At 40.6% G+C, this 15,243-nt stretch overlaps 1 protein-coding gene across 4 annotated transcripts in view; it reads right to left on the bottom strand.

Annotated features, from left to right (window-relative positions):
- The window catches only part of nbas (NBAS subunit of NRZ tethering complex), a 294,693-nt gene that overhangs the window by 57,834 nt on the left and 221,616 nt on the right, over positions 1 to 15,243 (bottom strand). For all 4 annotated transcript variants that reach the window (XM_062983871.1, XM_062983869.1, XM_062983865.1 and 1 more), the window contains one exon: positions 8,683 to 8,822. In XM_062983871.1, coding sequence (XP_062839941.1) covers positions 8,683 to 8,822 — 140 coding nt within the window. The remainder of the gene's footprint in view (positions 1 to 8,682; positions 8,823 to 15,243) is intronic.

The following is a 15,243-nucleotide window of genomic DNA, read 5'->3' on the forward strand; positions in this document are numbered from 1 at the left end:
AAATCAGACTCCTTTGAAATGCAACTTTCCCACATAAGCACACATAACCTTATTTAAAATTAGAAAAAGAATATACTTTAATATTGCAAATAAAAAAAATGAACACACTAAGGTCAGTGTCTTAGCAAAATTTTTGTGTGTGAAGAATTCATACATGATACGAAAATGAAGCTTTATTTCTGTTCATCTCACTGATATTCATTTAAGGCCGACTTTTCTATATTTCAGCTCTAATTTCATCAACAATATTTGAAATGTAAAGCCATGACAACTAGTTATTTTGAATTGGTCAGAGGGGAGAGAATGTGGGATGGCTAGGTTGTTAAAATTAAATTGCATTGCTTTTTTACTGAGATGATAAAAGATAGTTAATTGACTACTTAAAATAAACTAATTCCCCTTTGATCATCAAAACACTAACTACTGTGGCAGATCTTTTTGAAAGATTGGTGATCATTTTCAGTACAATGGCATGGATAATGTTAGAAGTATCTCCCTTTTTCTTTCTTGTTATTAAGGAGTATCTCTTCTAAGACGGTGGCTACTGTGACATGTGTATCCATAATGCATATATAAAACAAATAGGGTATACCTTTTTTCCTTTCCTTTCAAAATATTACTTAGGTAAAATGAAGGAAGTCAAATAAAACAACTTGATAATTTGGTTTACAAAAATTGTATGGCTAGTCTGTGATTTAAATTATGAAAGAGAAAACCGATTGTATATATCACTCAGACCTAGATGGGTGAAGTGGGCATGACTGAACTGTCAGAGCTGTGCCCATTGAGTACTTGGAACAGCATCAATACAACCCAGAAAGCTAGGGATGTCAACCTGATCCAAAGAAGCAGCAACTTCCCTCCTCTCCTTCTTAGTGTAGGATTTCATGTCCTATAGCTCCAATTAGGCCAAAGAGACAGATCCAAGGTACTCTTAATGTAGTATCCTTACTACTATCCAAAAGCACCTTAGTCTGAGCTTACTAAAATGGTTTCAAGCAACCTCATCACACTAGAGCTTGGATCCACTTTAGGGAGGGGCCTTTAAACAGCTCAGCCAGAAAGCTCCTGGGCCTCACCAAACTACAAACCCCAAAGTTCTGCAGGAGGCAGAAACCAGGTTTAAAGTGGATGGGAGGTATAAGGTAATGTCCTTAATGCTATTGTTGCAAAAAGTCCAAATAAGGTGACTAATGTACCATCTTAGCCAATTTCCAGGATTAGTTTAACCTTCTGCAATCTGAGAAAATAGAAAAGATGCACTGAACAACTCAACCCATCACACATTCTCAGTCTTTGCTCATCGATGGTGATTTGAGCAGGTGGAGATGGTTTGACTGACTCAGTCCAGAATGGAGTGGTGCATTGAAAATACAGTCCTTTATCACCTAGTGTGGAAAAATCCTTCTTGGTTCTGAAAGTTTATAATAATTATGGTCTGCAAAAAATATCCCCATTAATATGTTTAAAAAGATAATGGTGACTTTGGGCTGTCTGTGGAATGACCTGCCAGAAGAGATTTGTCAAAATTGAAAAGCCAATTGAAGACCCATCTCTTCCGACAGGTCTAACCAGTCAACTTTCAGTCATGAGTTTTGACTTACTGTTGTGAATGAGTCTTCTGAGGCTGTGAGTGATAATGGAGGGATCAGCAGAGGAAGGAAGAACCCTCGTGAGGAGGGCTTGCTGGAAGATTTATACAGGAAGAGAATCAGGGAGATTGATGAGGAGTCTTCTGAGGAAGATTCATGCAGGGACTTGGGAGGGGATCTTGAGCTGGAAATGGAAATGCTGAGGAACCAGTGGTGATGGAGGAAGTTGGCATAGATTGGGCACGGGCTCCGGAGGATCTTGGGGAGGACTCTGGGTCCATGGATGCTGTAAATGCTGGAGGGACTTGGGTATTTTCAGAAGCAGATCCCACATGGTCTGCCTAGAGGAATGAGGGTAATTCCACAGGTGTGGATAGAGTAGGGTGTGGGCAGGATGATCTTGACTCTGATGAGTTTGGGACGCCTGATCCAAGGGCGTTGGCTGATTGGAGCTCAGATTCTGATGAGGAGTTTGGGACACCTGATCCAAGGGCATTAGAGGTTTGGACGCCCAAGGAAACCTAAATAAATTGGGGATATTGGGTCACTATGCTTTGCGTGTGGCAAGGTGTTGCTGGGCACCATTGGGTTTCCTGTACGTGATTCTGAAGACTGGCTTGGGACTTTGCAACAGATGTAAGTTTGATCCGGGTTATTCTGCAACAGAGGGCTGGAATTGTGTGGGTTTCCCTGGACTGCACTGTTATTACTATTTTGCATTAGCTGTTGTTTGCCTCGGTTGTCTTGGCTCTTTGTGCCATTCCATGACGTGGACCTTCTTGTAACGACTTCAACTCTTGGACCTTGGACTGGAACTCAACTCGGCTTATCTCTTCGCTCCCAAACTCGGCTTGGCATCGTTCCTGTCTTTGTGGCTGTCTACTGTTGCTGACTACTGGCTTTGTTTCCGACCCTGACGCATTCTCCTTATCCCGACTTTGGACTGGCTTGAATACGTTACAGCGTTCTGCTCCTTTAATTCCTGGCTCGGCGTTTGTCTCTGCAGCGGTTTGCCGCTAACTCTTCAATGTCTTCCAGTTTCGCTTGTTTTTGCCGCTCACAGCAAAGAGCTTTTTAACCCGGTTTGGGTTCTTGTTTCAGTTTGGAATTGCTGTTGTACTTCTGGGTTTTGGGAAAGTTTTTGGGGCTTCATAACTGTTTGCCTTTGTTTGTTTTGCCATTTTAAGCCCGTTTTGAGCTTTTGGGCTGAGTTCAAGTACTCTATGTTAAATCCGGATTATATCTCTGGTTAACCGGATTATATGCCAATTAATGCTTTTGGCGTTTTTCCTGCTTTGACTACCTAATAACACTGAAGATTAAGTGTTTCAAGTCTCTGTTGATTTACTGAACTATTTTTGGACTATTACTTTAATAAACTATATTTTGGCTCTCAGTTGGTGTCTGACCTTTGACACTTACATTCTATTGCTTCTACATGTTAAATTTGTATCTGTGTGTGGTGTTTGTTTTTAGAAGATGTATGTTTTTATATGTATTTTGACACTGTTGTACCCCACCTCAAACTATCAGGAAAGGCAGGAAATAAATAAATTTATTATGATTATTATCATTACATTTTGCTATCCTGAAGAATGCTGATTATGTTGAACCATTTCAGTCTGGATTCTGGCCCAATGTTATTCTCAGTGGCTTTTCGCCATTGGGCATAACATAGTCCTGGATGGACCTCATGGACTAGAAATTAAGTCTAGTTTTGTGTTATTCTTCTCACGACTTCAGTGCAGTTTGTACACAGAGAAACTATACATTGTCCTATTTGCTTTGGGGAATTCTGAGATGCCATAATGGCAGGAAACTTCTTGATGTACTGTAATAATAACTACTATTTGTCCAGAGCCAAAGGGTACTGATAAGGTAAGACAGACCAAATCTGCCAATTTAGAATTTACCAAGTTAGGTTTGGAGTGCTGGAATAGGTGCATACGACTCATCACAAGGATGTTGGGGGATGCCAACTACATCTCCCTGGCCAATAAGAATTTCAACATTCACATTGTTGCCAATATTTAGGATAAAGGATTACCTTTGGATAACAATGAACCAAAAGGCTTGTGTCACCGCACACCCTGTAGAACAGTCACCAATCTATGGCTCATCCTAATTCAATGCTGGTGTTTTTCTAGAACTGGTTTTGGAAAGAGCACTACCAGAACCTTCTGAATCGCAGCTCCAATGTGGCCGAAGAGGTCCTCTCACAAATCCCACAACAACAAACCAGGGATGAGTTTGCAGCACTGCCTAGTTTGGAAGAAGTCAGCAATGTCATCAGCCAACAAAAAAATAACAAAGCCAGAGGACCTGATGGGATCCCTGCTGAAATCTTCAAAGAGGGTGGACCTGAGCTGATACAACAACTCCACCAGCTCACTGAAAAAGTGTGGGTCACTGAGAAAATCCCAGCAGACTTCAAGGATGCCGCCATCATCACCCTTTTCAAGAAAGGGGATAGAACAGACTGCGGGAACTATTGTATCTCCCTTCTAACCTCCGCTGGGAAAATCCTCGCAAGAATCCTTGCAAACTGCCTTCTTCCTGTCTCAGAAGACACCCTCCCAGAATCCCAGAATGGGTTTCGCCCCTCCAGAGGAACAGTAGACATGATCTTCACTGCGCGACAGCTCCAAGAAAAATGTAGGGAAAAAAATCAACCTCTGTACATGGCATTCATTGACCTTGCAAAGGCATTCGACACAGTGAATCGCAGCGCTCTCCGGACCATCCTCCAAAAAATCGGGTGCCCTGACAAATTTGTGAACATCCTTCGGCTCCTCCATGATGACATGATGGCAACAGTCTTGGACAGCAACGGCTCCCAAAGTGACCCATTTAAGGTGGAATCGGGTGTCAAGCAGGGATGTGTTATTGCCCCTACTTTATTTTCCATCTTCATCACTATGATACTTCACCTTGTTGATGGGAAGCTTTCCACCGGAGTGGAAATCATCTATCGGACAGATGGCAAGCTATTTAACCTCAACAGACTGAGAGCCAAAACCAAGGTCACCACAACATCTGTTATAGAACTCTAATATGCTGATGACAACATAGTTTGTGCGCTTTCAGAAGAAGACCTACAAGCCACGCTAAACACCTTCTCAGAAGCATACAAGAAGTTCAGCCTGTCTTTGAACATCGAGAAAACTAAAGTGCTCTTCCAACAGGCACCGGCGAATCCCTTTGCAATGCCAGGAATACAGCTTAATGGTGTAACATTAGAAAACGTTGACCATTTCCGCTATCTTGGCAGCCACCTCTCCACAAAAGTAAACATCGACACTGAAATACAACACCGCTTGAGCTCTGCAAATGCAGCATTTTTCCGAATGAAGCAGAGAGTGTTTGATGATCGGGACATCCATAGAGATACCAAGGTGCTTGTTTATAAAGCCATTGTCCTCCCAACCCTGCTCTATGCCTGTGAAACTACAAACATCACACTCAACTCCTGGAGCTTTTCCATCAGCGTTACCTCAGAAAAATCCTGCAAACCTCTTGGGAAGACAGGCGGACAAATGTGCTTGAAGAAGCAAAGACCACCAGCATTGAAGCGATGCTCCTACGCCATCAACTCCGCTGGACTGGCCACGTTGTCCGAATGCCTGATCACCGTCTCCCAAAGCAGCTGCTCTACTCCCAGCTCAAGAATGGAAAACGTAATGTTGGTGGGCAGGAAAAGAGATTTAAAGATGGGCGTAAAGCCAACCTTAAAAACTGTGGCATAGACACTGAGAACTGGGAAGCACTGGCCCTTGAGCGCTCTAACTGGAGGTCAGCTGTGAATAGCAGTGCTGCAGAGTTCGAAGAGACACGAATGGAGGGCTTAAGGGGGAAACGTGCCAAGAGGAAGGAGCGTCAAGCCAATCCTGACCGGGACCGCCTTCCACCTGGAAACCAATGTCCTCACTGTGGGAGAACATACGGATCAAGAATAGGTCTCTTCAGCCACCTACGGACACACCCCCAAGACACCAGAAATGGGTGTCTTATGTAAGAATTGTCTTACATAAGAAGAGGGAATTTCATGCATTTTAAGTCATGACCCTTAGTTTGGCTGCCAAATGTACATTACATTATCCATGCTTTTGAAGAAAAAGACAAAAGTAATAGTGCTTTTAAACTCCCAAGATTTTAACTGTTGCTGTACAGTGGCAAGGTTTCTGAATGAAGTTTGCTAATTGAATGTATGACAAATGTGAAGTTTTCTATTCTGTAATGTACACTGCATTTTACACTGTCTTGTTATATATGCCAATAAAGGCTTATTGGACTGGACTAGGCTTTTGAAGAAAAAAAAGAAATCTTAGTAATATACATGGCCAAATTTAGGCAAAGTTTTATAAACAAGATTGATTTCTGCTGCATGATATTTTTCTTTGTTGTTGTGCTATATTTTACACTGTTAATATTGATGTGTGTGCATCAATGTACAAATATTTTAAATAGAAAAGGATAACAATGATGATACTAGGAAAGCAAGCATAAAAAAAACATAGCTTAGTGAGTATGAAAGCAGTAAGAACGGCATGTTTTTGAACAGATGTTTCTCATGAAAAGGATTTCAGGTATGAAAATTCCTTAGCTGAGATGCAGATACCCACTGAACCTGAAATAGATGGATCAAGAAGTAGGGATGTGCAGGATATCGAGTTAGTGTTCTGTATTCAGGGGATTTGGTTGAATCGGCAGCCAAATCCCAGGAAATGGGGTAGGTGGGGGTAGCCAGAGACCAGCAATAACAGAACATGAAGTGGCTGATCTTTGGCTGCCGTGTGAGAAGAGCTGCCATGTGCGGGTTTTTCCTCCCTTAACCTTGCGAGAGCCAATCAGAAAAAGAAAGTGGATCACGTGCCTTTTTGCAAACCTGCCGTTTAAAAGAGAGAGAGAGAGACTGTGCTAGCTAGCTCCATTTGTCGCAGTGCCACTGCTTAGTGCTTAGGGAATAGGGATGACTTTTTGAGAATTCCTTTTTTCCTGCATTAATACATTTTCTTAGTTAATATCTTTCAGTTCTTTTATTTTACTAGGAATTTTGCTAGGGAGGAGTAGGTGGGCATGCATTTGGGTTAAAAGGGGGCTTTTGTGTGTGTTTGGTATTTTGGTTATATATTTGTAGAACTTCTTTTGCTTTAAGTTGACTGGGTGTGGCATAGGTTTAGGGAACAGCCTGGCTCCCTTGAGTCCATGGGGAGAATTTCCCCAGCTTCTGTCCTGCACCAGCAGCCTAAGACCCCCCCCCCCAAAAGCCCTTTCATCTCTTTGCCTCTCAGTCTCTCTGCTATACCCTCCCCAGCCCTACCTTCTGGCTTGTTTGTGTATATACTCCTGCACCATTTCAGCAGCCTTACCCTTCTCAAGCCCTTCTTGCTACCGTGTTTCCCCGAAGATAAGACAGTGTCTTATATTAATTTTTGCTCCCAAAGATGCTATAGGTCTTATTTTCAGGGGATGTCTTATTTTTCCATGAAGAAGAATTCACATTTATTGTTGAACAAAAAAATGAACATTTATTATATACAGTACGGTAGTTGTCATCATAAACCAGCATAACCAGACAAAATGTGAATCCTATCAAGAATTTCTTGTTACTACCAATATTTCCATGTACAACACTCTATGGTATGTACATTTACCGATCCTGCATGCTCTGGAGTTCTGTTTGGCAGGCATGCTTCCAAACAAAAACTTTGCTAGGTCTTACTTTCGGTGGAGGCCTTATATTTAGCAATGCAGCAAAACTTCTACTAGGTCTTATTTTCTGGGGATGTCTTATTTTAGGGGAAACAGGGTAGTTCAACTCTTTGATTCTCTCTCTCCTACCATATTTTATTCTGGGTTCTGTGTGTATGCTATGCAAAGTCAGAAGCCTGAGCCTATTTTTCCTCATTTTAAAAAATGCCACCCCTCCCCTTTGCTACTCTTTCCCCTATTTTTCTGGTTTGTATTCGCAGAAGTACTGCAGTACGTGAACACACACACAAACACACACACACACAATTTTACACTTAATATAGGAATATATTATTATTATTATTATTATTATTATTATTATTAACAACAACAACAATAATAATAATGATAAGTATGAGGCATTCTTAAAGACATTAGAAACTAAAAAAATTCCTAAAAATCAGTGGATGACCGAAATGTGCTGAAACTTTGGAGGTTTGCAGTGGTAAATGTGCCCTCCAAGTGAGCCCATTTTCATCCCAATAGTCATAAATGATGGAAAGAGGAGCCTCACCATTTTCCCCATTGCCACCAATGGACCAGATTTTCCCAAAGCAAAATGGAGCTTCTGGCTGACGGATCTGAGAAACGGTATTTTCACCCTCTCGATTTTGGGAACTTCCAGAAAAATGGAACGGGAGCCCAGCTAAAAACAAGACAGGTTTTGGACGAATTGTATGGCCCTATCAATAAGATATCTTTACTAACCTCATTCTGAAATTATGGACAGGTGACATGGGAAAGCTGTCACACACCTATTGGGGACAATAATTTTCTTCCTTGAAGCAAACATTCCAAATTGTGTCTTGAAACTAGAGATACTGGCTTGTATTGTTGTGCATTGTTTAGAGAGAACATTGCTCTAGCCATTTGCTCTTTCGATACCTTCAGAAGATTGAGGAGATCTCCAATGCCAACACTGCACCAGAATCTTCTCTTTTACCTAATGCATTTATCCTAATCTTGCACAGTGCAATCTGAGTATGTCTTTAAAGCTGTATTAAATCTGAAGTCAACATACCTTCCTAATCTACCTCAGATAAATGCAATAGAAATAATTGCTAATGAATATTTTTGTGATCAAAGAAAGAAAAGAAAATTTCAAGAAATATAGTAAGCAGCAAAGCTAAATTTGATATAATTTTAAGACACTTTTTGAATACTAAGTTCTTTTTCTTTTTGAAGAAATCTACAATTGCACCTCACAGAGAGAGAGAGATGCATTCATGGACAGCTAGACTATAGCAAAAGAAAACTGCTTTCAAAGTCAAAAGAAGGACAAAGCATTTAAAAGATGCAGCCATTTAAAACTTCAGCTAATATGTGAACAAATACTTACATATTTATGCTTTTCATAGGTGGCCAAGCTTGCAGGAGCATGACTAAATGCTGAAATTCTACATGGTCTTCACTAGTTTCCAAAAGTTTCAAGAAGAGTGAGTACCTCTTTTCTTCATTTTCAATGTCAGTTATTTCTACCTAAGAAATCGAGTGAATGGGAAATCATGTTAACTGGAAGACACAGCTTAACAAATCAACTTTTGTATACTTTTCCAGAAGTAAATATGCATTCATGTCTATAAATAACATCACAGTTGCCAATTACAGAAGGAGTTTAAGATTTTCTAAGGAAGCATTTTATTTGGACATGTCTCCAGTTATTTATGTTGAACACAGGGATACATACATATAATATCAAATTACTGGGGATTATATTCAACTAACAACATTAAACCCTAACAAGCACATTAATGAAATAGTAGTAATGGCTATCCCATTGAAGGCACACACACACCTACTACTTCTTCTCCTTCTTCTTCTTTATTCTTTATTCTTTCAGTTGTTTCCGACTCTTTGTGACCTCATGGACCAGTCCATGCCAGGGCTCCCTGTCGGCCGTTGCTGCCCCCAGTTCCTTCAAGGTCAAGCCAGTCACTTCAAGCGTACCATCCATCCATCTTGCCCTTGGTCGGCCTCTCTTCCTTTTTCCTTCCTTTCCACCCAGCATCATGATCTTTTCCAAGCTTTCCTGTCTTCTCATGATGTGGCCAAAATACTTCATCTTTGCCTCTAATATCCTTCTCTCCAGTGAGCAGCTGGGCATTATTTCCTGGAGGATGGACTGGCTTGATCTTCTTGGAGTCCAAGGCACTCTCAGGATTTTCCTCCAGCAACAAAGTTCAAAAGCATCTATCTTCCTTCGCTCAGCATTCCTTATGGTCCAGTTCTCACATCCATAGATTACTATGAGGAATACCATTGCTTTCACTATGCAGACCTTGGTTGCCAGTGTGATGTCTCTGCTCTTCACTATTTTATCGAGGTTGGCCATTGCTCTCCTCCCAAGAAGTAGATGTCTTCTGATTTCCTGGCTGCAGTCTGCATCTGCAGTGATCTTTGCGCCTAGAAATATAAAGTCTGTCATTGCCTCCATGTTTTCTCTATTTGCCAGTTATAAATCAGTCTCTTGCCAGAATCTTGGTTTTCTTGGATGTTTAACTGCAACCCAGCTTTTGCACTTTCTTCTTTCACCTTGGTGATAAGGCTCATCAGTTCCTCCCCACCTTCAGCCATCAGAGTGGTATCATCTGCATATCTAAGATTGTTAATGTTTCTTCCAGCAATTTTAACTCCAGCCTTGGATTTGTCAAGCCCCAAATATTGTATGATGTGTTCTGCGTACAAGTTGAATAGGTAGGGTGAAAGTATACAGCCCTGCCATACTCCTTTCCCAATCTTGAACCAGTCTGTTGTTCCATGGTCTGTTCTTACTGTGGCTGCTTGGTCTTTATACAGATTTCTCAGGAGACAGACAAGGTGACTTGGTATCCCCATACTACCAAGAACATGCCACAGTTTATTATGGTCCACACAGTCGAAGGCTTTAGAATAGTCAATAAAGCAGAAATAGATATTTTTCTGAAACTTCCTAGCTTCCTCCATTATCCAGCGGATATTGGCAATTTGGTCTCTTGTTCCTCTGCCTTTTCTAAACCCAGCTTGAACATCTGGCAACTCTTGCTTCATGTATTGCTGGAATACACACACTCTATAACATTAAATGGTCAGATTGCTTACCTGTAACTGTGGTTCTTTGGGTGGTCATCTCTGCCCTTATAATTGGAGTTTCAGAGCTGAGTACATTGGCAAGAACCCCCACCCCGGGCCGCTTTTCCAGTCTACTGTTCACAATTGAGCCCAATAAGCTATTCACCCCATCACTGTCAAAGTCTACCAGGTAGTGCATATTGACCTGAAACAAGGGGTGAAAGTAAAATTTGTTTGAGGGGATGTATGACTACGTGAAGAACCACAGTTACAGGTAAGCATCCTGTCTGTCATGGTTTGTGCTGAGGACAAGAGGGAAAGAGTTCTTTGCCCAGCAGTTAAGTCAGGGGCAAGTATAGATCAGCAGTATAAGCAGTCTGACACCAAGGAACCCATTTCTGCAGAGCAGGAACAACAGCACCAAGAAGATAGGGAAACAGAGTCAGGGCAGGATCAAGGATTTCGGGAAGCAGACCAGGAACTAAGTATTCCAGTTAGGCTACAATTAAGATCTGATACCACTCAACTCAGGAGATTCAGTCGATTGACTGAGAGGAGGACCAACAGGTGGGATTACTACTTTGGGAAGTGGCATAAGTAGCTGGAGTCTAGATCAGCTAGCTGTTCATAGAAATGTTGATGCAGCTGTTATAGCATGAATCTTTGCTGGTGAACTCTTGAATTACTGGCGGAACCTTGATTTTGGTGTGTTGACTATGATTTAGCTTGTAACTTTGGTGTGGTGAGATTACTTGATTTTGAACAACTTAAAAGGGACTTTGGACTACTCTTGTCTCTCACTCTTATTTTGGCTGATTGCTTTGGATTAACTTGTATTTCTTTAAACTATGATATGGTGTGCGGCTATTTAGCAGTATACTGCTGGACAAGGCTCTGACACTGTCCTTCAGTACCTACCACAAATGGGTGACTGTGAAGCTTGGTGTGTAGGTCAAAGAAAAACAAAAAAGTATTGCCTAACAAAAGTTGGGATTCGCTCTGGCCCTCTAGAGTCCAATCTGAAGTTGTGGATGAAGGCAGAAGGTTATGATGAAGTTGCAACACTGAAAAATTCCCCAAAGCACAGGGGAGGAGTATGCTACCACTTAGGTTGAGTGTACTGTTAAGCTGGTTAGGAGAGAACTGTTGATGTAGAAGATGGAGGCTGATGGATCCATAGGTACACTTTGGGAGAGAAGAAGCCCAAGCCTGGAGGTGCAGCAGAAAGGTCACATGGTGTTGCTGGTGCAAATGAGCAAAATTTTCCCCATTTGTATTGGTAAGGGCATTTGGTGGAATCCTTCCTAGATATTGCCAGGACTGCAGTAATGTGAGATAATTTCATAGTACTATTCTCCATGCCAACAGTTGGGATTATCTTGTGACTGGGGAAGAGGAGGACTTGTCCTTCAGAGTGTGACAATAGATTTAGTGCTCTCAGGAGAACCATGACTCAGCCTTAGGAGAGATGGAGATGTCCAGCAAACCATGGTTGCTTGCATGAGTATTGAACAACGAGGATCATGTTGGACCCTGCACGTTTCATGACAACTTTGGCAAGGAATGGGAGATGAGGAAACAGGTACATTGGATTGTAGGACCATGTCAGTAAAAACACATCTCCAAGTGATTCCTGCTCTTTCCCATCCTGGATTAGAAATGGGGGCATTTCACATTTTCAGGTTCCCCACTTTGAGGTCTGATATGCCTTGATGGAAAGAGACCACTTAAGATTCAGGACATGGGACCACCCTAAAGTTTCCACTAAGGAAAACCTCTGTGACTGGAAGGTATACTGCAACTAAGTGGACATATCTCTCCAAACATCCGCCCTACAGAGCCACTGCCAAATCCAGATGTTGATGTAGCAGATGATGGTGGTGTTGTCCAAGATCATTTTCACCACTCTTCCTCTTAGCTTCCTCTTGAAAGCTTTGATAACAGGGAGAAATTCTTCAGCCAGCAGGGAAGGACAACAGCGACATGGAGGGTGAGGGGGATGCTTTAGTGCATGGCCTGGCTGGATTGTGCTGACTCCAGCCAGCCAGTGTTCAGTAGCCAGTGTAAACATCACCCTAGTCAAGTTTGGAGGGTCACAAGTTGCCTATCTCTGAAGTACAGGTTAGACTTCAATGCCTTTCACAGATTCCCAGTGCACAGCGGGAACCAAAATAAATAGACTTATGATTAAATTTATGAAGTCACTTTATGCAGCATATGTTTATTAGTTTTCCTGTTTTTCGTGGCAGTTGCTCTTCACACCTTAGAAAGAACTTATTTCATATTGGGGGTTTTTTTTAAGTCAAAATGTTGAAAAAACTGTATCCCTTCCTGAAAACCACAGATATGCACACCTTGCACTTCCCCCTCACACATGTGTAAAAATTATTCAGTATTTTAAGTGAAGGAAGGCTGTGGGTGCACTCTTTGATTCTTGTTATTTTAGGAGAGATTGAAACTGAGGACATGGTGTACGAGTTTGAATGCTGGACAAGGATTCTGGGGAATGAGGGCTCAAATCCCCCACATAGCCAAAAAAAACCCTAGTGGAAGCTCTTGGGCAAGTCATGCTCTCTATGCCTAAGAAGAAGGTAATGGCAAAAGCCACCTGAATGAAGCTTTCTCCCACACAGCATTGATTCACTGTGAGGAAGAAAGAAAAGGAAAGACTGTGTTCACAATTCCTGTAGGGACTCTTGATATATATAATACTAGCAAATTGATTCTTCAGAACAAATCCTCTTATTCAAAAATATTGTTTAGGAATATTTTGGTCATTAATGCAAACAAACTAATTAAAAAAAAACCCAGAAATCTTAGTATTATCCAAGTATCCATGTGTTATAAAATGTTCAAAACAACTAGAAGTAGAATGCATATTTATTTGATGAAGATTGTTATTACTGATATACATGTCAGAAGAATTTAATGAATATATTCTGTGTAATGAATGAGGAATATACTTCTGAAAAATGTTACTAATTTTCTGGAGGTCTGACAGTCGTATAGTGAGATGCCTTGAAGAACATGTAATATACCTACTATATCTTCAGCTTAAGTGTATGTGCTCTTTTTAATATATGTTTTTATTGATATTATCTTATATTTTGTGTTGTGAGTAGATTGCACATTTAATACATACATACATACATACATACATGCACATCGTTTATTTATTACCACATATCTCCACCCTCTTTCATTCTATATTATCTTTTCTCTTATCTATCATCATTCTATTCACTCTTTTTTCCTTCCCTCCCCCCACCCCTACCCCATACCACAATTTCCATTAGAACTTTAACTCCATCCACGAGCTCAACTTTTCCATCTCTGAACAGTATTTACATTGGCTTCGCCTCTTTTTATCCATTCCGAATATATTGTCCATTTCTCTTTAATTTTCCTCATTTTAACTTCCTTTTTATCCTCACAGGTTACATTTGCAATAACTTCTGATTGGACCTGATCAAACAAATAATTGTTCCAATTTACCATATTCCATTTTTTTTCATCTTTCCAATCCTAAGCTATTACTGCCTTCCCTGCAAGAATCATCGCTTTGAATAAATCTTGATATTTTGCATTGATCTTATTGTTTCCTAATGTTCCCATCAACATCAACACCATATTTCTAAATAATTTCTCTATTTTTTTCTGTTATTTGTTCCCAAAATGTTTTTACCTTTGGACATTTCCACCACATATGAGCGTACCATCCTTTGCTTAATCCACAGTGCCAACATGTTGAACTTTTACCACTAATCAATCGGCGCCCATTTTGTTGTTCCTGGCATCCATCTGGGTTTCCATTTTTTTCCAAATTTTAATGCCAATTTTTGGGGCCTCTTGTTCTTTTAATGCTTGTTTCCAAATTCCTTGTAAAGATTCCAAAGCTTGCCTCTCCCTTATTAACTCCTTCTTCTATCTTAAACCATTTATCTCTTTTCTCTCTCATATTTTCAAGTAGTGGTTTTAACTGGAATGCTTCATAGTATAGTTCTAAATTTGGAATTTCCCACCCCAGTTCTTCCTGGTGTGTAAAGTATATTTTATTTGGTATTCTAGATTTCTTTTCTCCTAAGATCCATTTCTTAATAGTCCTTTTCCAAATATTAAATTGTCCTTGCTTAATTTCCAATGGAAGAACTTGGAATAGGTATAATGATTTAGGTATCAGCAACATTTTAGTTGCTTTTATTTTCCCTAAGGTGTCCAGATTTTTCTTTTTCCAATTTTTCATATTGTTAGAAATTTTCTTCCATGTCTGTTTATAATTGATCTCTACCATCTTTCCCATATTCTTATGTATAGTCACTCCCAAATATTTTATTTTCCTCTTACCCATACCTATTTCTGTTGTATTATCTATTTCTCTTTTTTTGTTTACCTCAAAATACATAATTTCTGATGTCTTTATATTTACTCCCAATCCTGTATTTTTTTCAAAATCAATCAATATAATTCTCTTATTCCTATTAAAAGGTGAGATAAAATCATCATGATATCATCGGCGTAAATATTCTAAGAGGAGACATGATAGCCATGTACAAATATGTGAGGGGAAGTCATAGGGAGGAGGGAGCAAGCTTGTTTTCTGCTGCCCTGCAGACTAGGACACGGAACAATGGCTTCAAACTACAGAAAAGGAAGGAGATTCCACCTGAACATCAGGAAGAACTTCCTCACTGTGAGAGCTGTTCAGCAGTCGAACTCTCTGCCCCGGACTGTGGTGGAGGCTCCTTCCTTGGAGGCTTTTAAGCAAGAGGCTGGATGGCCATATGTCGGGGTTGCTTTGAATGCGATTTCCTGCTTCTTGGCAGGTGTAGATAGCCCATGAGGTCTCTTCCAA

The sequence above is a fragment of the Anolis carolinensis genome, chromosome 1 (assembly GCF_035594765.1).
Source record: "Anolis carolinensis isolate JA03-04 chromosome 1, rAnoCar3.1.pri, whole genome shotgun sequence".
In the NCBI taxonomy this organism is placed as follows: Eukaryota; Metazoa; Chordata; class Lepidosauria; order Squamata; family Dactyloidae; genus Anolis; species Anolis carolinensis.